At 36.9% G+C, this 9,242-nt stretch overlaps 1 protein-coding gene across 4 annotated transcripts; it reads left to right on the plus strand.

Moving 5' to 3' along the window:
* The first annotated feature begins 3,354 nt into the window (after positions 1–3,354).
* Positions 3,355–7,725, plus strand: LOC104905272 (serine/threonine-protein kinase D6PKL1). 4 transcript variants are annotated; one of them, XM_010693750.4, is made up of 4 exons: positions 3,355–3,580; positions 3,757–3,833; positions 4,466–5,751; positions 6,674–7,725. In XM_010693750.4, exons 3-4 carry the CDS (start codon positions 4,514–4,516, stop codon positions 7,536–7,538), a joined length of 2,103 nt encoding a protein of 700 aa, XP_010692052.1. In that variant the 5' UTR covers positions 3,355–3,580; positions 3,757–3,833; positions 4,466–4,513; the 3' UTR covers positions 7,539–7,725. The 4 variants fall into 4 exon arrangements, with proteins under 4 accessions (XP_010692052.1, XP_019107706.1, XP_048496169.1 ...); XM_019252161.3 differs by having other exon boundaries at positions 3,757–3,824; XM_048640212.2 differs by having other exon boundaries at positions 3,355–3,833.
* The last annotated feature ends 1,517 nt before the right edge of the window (positions 7,726–9,242 follow it).

The following is a 9,242-nucleotide window of genomic DNA, read 5'->3' on the forward strand; positions in this document are numbered from 1 at the left end:
AGCTAGCTCCTCATCCTTATAATGCAGAACTTTGTAATCCCCTTTCTTTGCATTTCAATGTCAAACTCATTGATTTTAACCATATATTATCGTTTATAACCTAGCGTCCTATAGTTAACACTTAATTATTGGATGTAATTGTTACACCATAACATATGATGTAGCAATCCAATATACACGGTTTCTTTTGTAAAAAAAACTCAAATGATAAATATTAAATGACATCAAATTCATGTTATTATTTAACAAGATCCTTAGTGTACACTCAATGTACATGTACACCACTTCTATTAGTGATAAATTTTCTTTAAATTAGGAAGGAAGATTGAGAAGCAAATTAGTTTTGATTCTAATCCAAAATTAAAGCATCAAAAGTTTCCAACATAAGATTGTTACATGTACATTAAGTAAGCTTTAATTCCCTATATAATCCGTCCAAAGCATCAAATAATGCAAGACTATGAAAGTAAGAAATTACCCTTGCTTGAATTTCTTAATTGACGTAATAAGATATATGATATAGCATGAACTAACCAACAATCCTCGACCGTCCGTATTTATCTGCGGACTCAAAATGCAGATATCCTATATAAAAGTGCTTTTAAATTCGGGCCTACTATGCCTCTTGCTTCTGAAGCTTTGCGCTTCGGACTAGTTTTTTGATTGCTAAGAATCTCAATATCCCCTACTATCTTTTAGTTGAAGGTGATAACCAAGTTCTTATCACCATCATCCAAAAAATTGGCCCAACTCAGCAGTTGAGAAATGATAAACATATATCTAATAGATGTTTGCAAACATCTATCATGGATAAATCTGTCAATGTATATGGGAACAGGTTGTCAGTCAAACAAAAAAGTACTCGAACATTGCAAACTGTCAGTCAAACAAAAAAGTGATCTTGAAAATTGTGAGCTGAAAAATAGTGTTCATGCTACTATAGCTAGTGTTCGTGTAACTACAAATAGTGTTTATGCAACTAACAAATAGTGTTCATGAAATATAAATAGTGTTTTATTCCTCTTCTTTTTCAGGGATCCACATCACCACCTTTTCAGCCTTTTATTATTTGTTATTCCGTGATAGATGTTTGCAAACATCTATCAGATAAATGTTTATCATTTCTCCTCAGCAGTTATCGTTAGCTCGATGATCGACAACTATCTTTCCAAACTTATTCATTTTGATAAATTGGGAAAGTTCCTTGAGAGAATGATTTCCTTATTTTCTCCTTGTACCATTCCAAAAAAAAAAATCATAAGATTAAAAGCTAGTTAGTTTCTCATAAAATAAGTGGCTAGCCATGTTTAAAACATGATATCATGCTTGTTTAAGAAAAATAATTTTAAAAATTGATGTTTTATGTTTGTAGTTTACCATCATCTTATGGGAATTTTCACTTACCTAGGGGCCTAGGTAAGTTATTTTCTCATTTTTGTAGGAAATAGAACTTCCTAGCAAGTTCTATTTCCCATGTTTTTGCCGAAAATTTGAAGCTGTGCAGAAGCACGATATCATGCTTGTTTAAGAAAAATAATTTTGAAAATTTATGTTTTATGTTTGTAGCTCACCATCATCCTATGAGAATTTTCACTTACCTAGGGGGCCTAGGTAAGTTATTTTCTCCTTTTTGTAGGAAAAAGAACTTCCTAGTAAGTTCTATTTCCCATATTTTTGCCGAAAATTTGAAGTTGCGCACGGAAACACCTTCCTCTAGGTGCGCACGATTTCCAATGAACCTTTGCAGTTTTAGAATGAACATTTGTGTGACCCACCTTAATTTCTCTTCCTTCAACTTTTTCACCCCATGTCCATTGTAAACCAATAAACATCCAGTTTATTCTAATGGACATTGTAGTATAATTTGTCGATTTCGCTTTGCAGCTCATTGTGTTTATCTTCATGTACGAAAATTGTGGAAAAAAATGAAGAATTTGAAGAGTTTGATAAGAGAGGTTATAGAGAAGTTAGAGAGATGTTGATGGATTTGGGGAGAAGATAGACAAAGTCTCTGAAAATTTGTGTGGAAAAATAAAAGTGATGAATTCAAAAAATAGGGTTTGTGTTTTTCGGTGTTCATTGGAGATCAACAGTTGTTCATTCCGTGCGTTTTTGGTTTAATGAATCTGTGTTTTATGCTTTGGGATGTTGCGTTTTGGATGGTGCGCACCTTCCTCTACATATACCCATGCGCACCATCAACGAACTGTGTTTTTTTTTTTATCAGGAAAGAAAACTAGGGGTATCTCAATAAAGAAACACCGCCTAAAACATCACAAGAAGAAAAAAGGAGCATATAAAATACAAATGGAAGATCCGCCACGGTAGAAACACCTTCTTGAAACCCGTCACAGGGGCAAGACAACCACCACTGAAACACTCCTAAATCTTCTATAAGAGAAGGCCCGAGTCCCGAAACTCATCAGCAAACGCGAACCCGCTGCTGACAAACCACCCCTGGCACCGCTGCCCAAGAGACCCCTTCCCCGGAGGTGGACGAAATACCAGCGAAAGAACCACCGCAACGAGCACCAGCGATGCGAAACCCACGACTCACTGAGAAAGAGCCGGCGACTAGAAGAAAAAACCAAGCGGAGTCCAGCCGAAGAGGGGGAAGAAGAAACTCGAAACCAACCGCTAGGAACTCCGAAAACTGAACAGAGGGCTAGAGAGACAAAGTCCGACTGAGGACATGAGAAATTAGACTAAATTGATAAGAAATAGGCCATAACAATGGCTAGATCTAGGGAGAAATGAAGAGAGACGAGGCTAGGGTTTCAATTTCTAGAGAAATTGATTTGGGACAAGGGTTTTTAGGGTTTGCTTTTGGGAAAAAATAAGAAGGGTTTTCTAGAGAGAAGGCAGAACCCCTCTCTATAGAATCCCTTTACTATAATATTGATATTTAAGACTTAGGCACCCAGAGACGAACTGTGTTTTTGTCAACCAAACAACATGTATATTTACTTCCTAAAAATTTTAATTTATCATGCATTTAAATGTTAACCAAATACGCTCCAAGAGACCAAACACATCAAAGCATAAAAATTTAGGCGTTGCAAAGAAAGCCACGCTGATCCCATTGAAGCAGTCAATTTTCCTCAACAAACACATACAAATATACAATGGTGTAAAATCCAAACTGAAATCCAAAAAAAAACAAAACTTCCTCCATTACTTCTATAGTCCTATTATTATTTCATCCCTCCAAAAACACCAGAGAATTGAAAGGTGTAGTATATGTCTCATGAAAAGATGTGTAGCACAAAGAAGGGACAATTATGGGACCCATCTACCCCACATTAGGGGAAGGAGAAAAAATTGGATGAAATTCCCTTTCTCTTTTTATATCATCTTTCTTTCTCTTACTGGAATCTCAATCACTGATCCCACATACACTTTTTCTTTTTTTTTGTTACTTTCTCTCTCCTCCATTCTTGTGCTGTTAAAATGAACACATGACTACCTTCTTCTTCCTTCTTTTGCAGCTCCAATGAATAAAACAAACTAAACAACATTATTATAAAGCTGAAATTTTGATTATAATTATATAAAAAGAAAGCAAAAGAGCTTGTGTAAGGTACTGTTTGTGTTAGAGTTTATAGCTACAGTAGTACAGTACCCAACACAACATTCTAGCTTTTCCTTTTTCTCTGTTTACATTACATTCTTCTTTTTTTTCCTTTAGACTCAAACAGGGCATTACTCTTTCTCTCTCTTAAAGTGGGTGTGTTTGAATTTTCTCTGAATTTTCAGGCATTCAACTGGGTTTGTTGTAGATCCACATTTATGTCCCCCATTGTACGAAAATCAGCAGATTGAAGGTTCTTAATGTATGCCCACTTTGTTAAATACTAATTTAAGGTTGAAATTGTTGTTTTTTATGGTAAATTTTGTGCTTTTGGTTGATGGGTTTTTCTGGGTTTTGAATTAAGTTGCAAATTTGTGTCAGCATTTTGTGTTTTTGCTTTTGTTTTTGTGTGTAATTGAGTTGGGTAGGTATGAAATTTGATGGTTTATGACCTAATATAATCAGAGAATCTATCACTTTTTCCTTCTTTTGGAATCATGGGTTTTTGCTTTTTTGTGTCTATTGTTCTTTCTGCAGTGCTATATTCATAGTATATAATTTACTCATGATTGTGACACAAGTTAAGTATTTGATTACCTGTCTTATGTTGCTTTAATCCTTGCTCTTCTTTTATTTCTTCAAGTTTTAAGTTCTAGTGTTATTATTTGAGCTGAAATTTGGTGGGTTTTTAGTTGGATTATCAGAAGAATTCTCTCACCATCTTCTTTCTCTTTTCCAAACTTAATTTTGTGCTTGTGTTTAAATATGAAGTATTTTAATGTACAAAATCTTGTTATTTTTAGAGGGGTATGATAGTATCAGTTAATGTAGGAACTGTGAAGTAAATCATACAAAATTTTGATGTATTTATGCTACTTTTGTTGGCATCTGCAGAGCTGCTTTGCTGTCAAAGTTGTCTGTGATGGTATTTGTTAATCTGATATGGAGAGGATTCCAGAATTAAGGTCACTCCCAGTTCAATTGCCTTCTGCAAGTGTTATAGTAGGTAACAAGGTAATCTCTGCTAGAGAACAGTTGAGCCGGTCGAAGGGAAGAGGGGTTCAGGATTTGGATTTTCCAGTACCCACAAGGCCATGGAAGGGAAAAATATCTTTGGAAGAACAGGACGAGCTAATGTTAGATGTTATCACATCGAATCATAGTGTTGATTCTGTTGAAGATGGTGGTGGCACGATTTCATTTTCAGGAGCTAGTCATCCTCCAGAACCCGTTGATACTGATTTGATGAGACCGGTATATGTGCCAATCAGCCAGAAGAAGCCAGATGGGGGAACCTTGGTGAAGAGCTTGTCAGTGAAGGGTCCTTTTATCGACGATCTTTCGATCCAGGTCCCGCCTAAGAAGCCATGCCCTGTTGTTCTTTCTCCTGCTGAAAGCCTGGCAGAAGAACCAAAGGACTCGCATGTAGTATCTTCGCCATTTTTGGTTCCTCGTGCATCACACAATGCTGAAGCCTCTCCCCATCCAGATACCGATGAAAAGGAATGTGTTTGGGATGCTTCATTACCACCAAGTCCACTTAGTAGTATTGACAGTACTAGTGTAGTTAGATCGATGAGCATTGCTAATAGTTGTGCAAGCACGTATAGGAGTGATGGCATAATCAGTGATGGAATGTTAAGTTTTGAGAAGAATTGTGAGAGTACAAAATATTGTATTCGAGGTGGAGACTCACTTGAAAGTGCCAAGACTAGCATGAGTCGAGCAAGTGATAGTAGTGGCCTTAGTGATGATAGTAATTGGAGCAACCTTACTGGAAGTGCTAATAAGCCACACAAAGGCAATGATCCTAGATGGAAGGCTATCTTAGCCATCAGAGCTCGGGATGGAATATTGGGTATGAGCCACTTCAGGTTACTTAAGCGGCTTGGTTGTGGTGACATCGGGAGTGTGTATCTGTCTGAGCTGAGTGGTACCCGTTGCTATTTTGCTATGAAAGTAATGGATAAGGCATCTCTTGATGCTAGGAAGAAGTTGAATAGAGCTCAAACAGAAAGAGAGATTCTGCAACTGCTTGATCATCCATTTCTACCAACTTTGTATACTCATTTTGAGACTGACAGATTTTCCTGTTTAGTCATGGAGTATTGCCCAGGTGGTGACCTTCATACTCTAAGACAACGACAGCCAGGCAAACATTTTTCCGAGTATGCAGCAAGGTATGGCTCAAACTTAAATGCATTTTTTTGTCGTATGAAACTTATATTGCGCTGTTGCTTCCTCAATATTATGTCATCATTTTTGCTTTATGCAGTGAACTAATACTGCTGGTAAAATCCCTTTATTTATTGTTAGTAACTGTATGAGATGATATTGCGCAATGCTTTGTCGTAATTACAACACATTTGGAGTTTGTTTCAGAGATTATGACAAGAATATAAATGGTGTTAATCATCTGCAGTCCTCATCATTGGATAGTTATCGAGGATGTTGCTTGTGAAGTACAATAGGTCAATATGTTAGATATTCTTCTCTTTGCTCACGTTGAGGCTTCTCTTCCACTTCGCTTTGTGTCGCTGTTGATTGTTCTGAAACCAGTTTAAGGGATTTGATTAGTATCAACTATCCATTTAAGATAGCCATTGGCTTAAATGGGCATCATTGAGTGGACTGGAGGTGGGTGGTGGGAACAGGGAAGAGGGAAGACTGCTTTCATGAAACTTTTATTCATGATAAATTATGTTTAGCTTCTATGGTTCTACCCCTTAAATTCTTAGCATGCGCGGTTTGGTCCTGTAGAAATACTCACAATAGTTTGTCTCAATTCATAGCATGGGACATGTAGCAACTGCTGTAATCTTAAAATGAAAAAAAATAAGCAAGCTCAAACAGTTTGATCTGTGTAATTATCACTTCGATGCGGACAAGAGCTACTTTGTTGTGAGCCATCACTTGCACGTCACTAATTTCTGAAATGTACCTGCATAAGCACAATGATACATCTTGAATTCTTGATTTTACTTGGTATTGTGTCTTGATGATCTTCTTTGTCTTGCTTGTGAAATGACTAGTGCTAAGGAAGAGAATGGTTCTTGTATCTGTTTCTCACTCTGTTTCTTTTATCTGTGTTCTGTTAAATAGGTTTTATGCAGCTGAAGTCTTGTTAGCACTTGAGTATCTTCATATGCTTGGAGTTATCTACAGAGACTTAAAACCAGAAAATGTCTTAGTTCGTGATGACGGACATATAATGCTCTCTGATTTTGACCTTTCGTTGAGATGCACTGTCTCCCCAACCTTAATAAAAACTTCTTTAGATTCTGGCCCTCCAAATGCATTCTGTGTACAGCCAGCTTGTATTGAGCCTTCAGCAGTTTGCATCCAACCAGCTTGTTTCCTTCCCGGAATCTTTCCCAAGAAGAACAAGAAAAAAACCAAACTCAAAAATGAAACCGGACTTCTTTGCAGGACTCTTCCTGAGCTTGTTGCAGAGCCTACTCAAGCTCGGTCCATGTCCTTTGTTGGGACCCACGAATACCTAGCCCCGGAAATTATCAAGGGAGAAGGCCATGGAAGTGCTGTTGACTGGTGGACTTTTGGGATTTTCTTGCACGAACTATTATACGGCAAGACTCCTTTTAAAGGCTCTGGAAACCGTGCCACTCTCTTCAATGTTGTCGGGCAACAACTGAAGTTCCCGGATTCTCCGACAACAAGTTATGCAAGTCGGGATTTGATTCGAGGATTGCTTTCCAAAGAGCCACAAAACAGGCTTGGAGTGAAGAGAGGTGCAACCGAAATCAAGCAGCACCCATTCTTCGAAGGGGTTAACTGGGCTTTGATACGTTGCAGCACACCTCCAGAGATACCGAGACCCATGGAGATGGAGTTGCCTGGTAAGTTTGGGGCAGTTGATACTGCAGGTGTTGGTAGTGTCAGTAAAAGAATGCCCAGTACTGATATGAAGCCTGGTGGTGGTAAATATTTGGACTTTGAATTCTTTTAGGTAAAATCTATAGGACAAACCTTGCTGCCTGTGTTATTGGTTGATCTTTGCATTGTCCTGTGAAAAATTTGCACGTACATGTTTTGGTACTGCATTTTGAGCTCTTTGTACTAGTGATTAGTAACATTCCAATTCCAATGCCAATTCATCTGAGAATCTATATATCTATTCAGTTCGATCCTCTCTACATCATCTGCATGGCCAATATCGGTAGGAACTTTATATGATATCGACTACAGAATTTCATCATTTCAATTCATTGCATCATCATGCTATGTTTTCCTGTTGCACATGTTTAAGCTAGATTATATATTATGCATAACCTCAAGGCTTAACGATCACCATTTCGAAAATCTTTTCCATGGAGGAGAAATGAGGCTGCTTTAGATCCGATACCGAGAGCCAAGAGGCATAATGTAGAAAAACATGTAATCAGTAGCATGACTTGTAGTAGGATGGTAATCACACAAGCTGAATAGATAATTTCATTTTGAGAGGGGTGGTTGTACTTGTATTAGTTAATTGGGTTAGGTTGACAAGAAAATTAGTCATGGTACTTGAACAATTTCATCAATGAAGTTTCTCATGCGGGGAATAGATTAATGGTTCAAGATCACATGTGACATGTTGTTCAACGTCCAAGTTAATAAATTACACATATTAGATCTACATGTTATTAAATGTCCGAGTGATTAAAGTACAAATTATATCTTGTTATCTTCGTACATTGTCGGTTATCTTCTTAGATCGTCCTGAAAATTTAAGGGGAAATTTCTACAGTTAAACAAAGAAAGTGGGTCCTGTCAAAAAAAAAATCCAAAGAAACCAGGAAAGGAGGAAAAAAAAAGAACCCATTTAGTTAATGGACTTTTAACGCTACTGTCTACCGATATGAAACAAACGTTCTTATAGAGGAGTTTGGATTGGCGTCTCATAGTGAGATGTCAAAATGATATCTCAAAAAAATTTTGGTACTTAAATTAAGTTAAATTGGTATCAAAACAAAGTCAGTCGGTAACAAAATAGAATCATTGGATATCAATACCAAAATTGGATGGTCGGTGCAAGGCCAGAAATTGTAACATTTATTTGATATCAAAGTGTAAGTTTGGTACCAAAGTTACAATTGGGTATCAAATGACTCTATATTGGTACCACTTTGACTTAACTTTGGTACCAAAATTTTTGTGAGATGACATCTCACTATGAGTTACCAATATTTTCTCCCCATAAAGGCTGCAAATATGGTATTTAATCTCATACTTGATATCACTTGTAAGTTATAACTTAGGCGCCTTGCCTCGATTCAACCCTCGTTCTTTCTTCTCGGGCATGAGATTCTAAAGGAAAGGAGTTTTCGAATTCACATTATCTCTATTACAGAAGATCGATATGGTTTGTTTACTCCTGATCAGATTCTGTAGATGAACCTCCAATTTCGTTAATATCTCTAACTATTCATTATTAAAAAAAATTATGAAAATATACATTGAGAGTTGAGACAAATTCAATATTCGTATGCTAACATTAGTTTTTATACATTTGAAGAAAATAAATATCTTCAAAGTGAAGTATGTGAATAGTATAAAAGTCGAAGAGGAAAATCTACTTAAAAATAGTATTAGGCGGTTAGGCGTTTAAGGAGTCGAGTTCATTAGAGGTTTACGAGCATAGTTCAAGGCTGATTTGGACTCGTTAAGCTTG

The sequence above is a fragment of the Beta vulgaris genome, chromosome 1 (genome assembly GCF_026745355.1).
Source record: "Beta vulgaris subsp. vulgaris cultivar EL10 chromosome 1, EL10.2, whole genome shotgun sequence".
Classification (NCBI taxonomy): Eukaryota; Viridiplantae; Streptophyta; class Magnoliopsida; order Caryophyllales; family Amaranthaceae; genus Beta; species Beta vulgaris.

Bases quoted from the DNA above. Each gene is read 5' to 3' on its own strand.
- LOC104905272 (XM_048640212.2), top strand. From the start codon at position 4,514: ATGGAGAGGATTCCAGAATTAAGGTCACTCCCAGTTCAATTGCCTTCT. The intron at 5,752-6,673 runs GTATGGCTCAAA...TCTGTTAAATAG, and splicing joins TTTTCCGAGTATGCAGCAAG to GTTTTATGCAGCTGAAGTCT.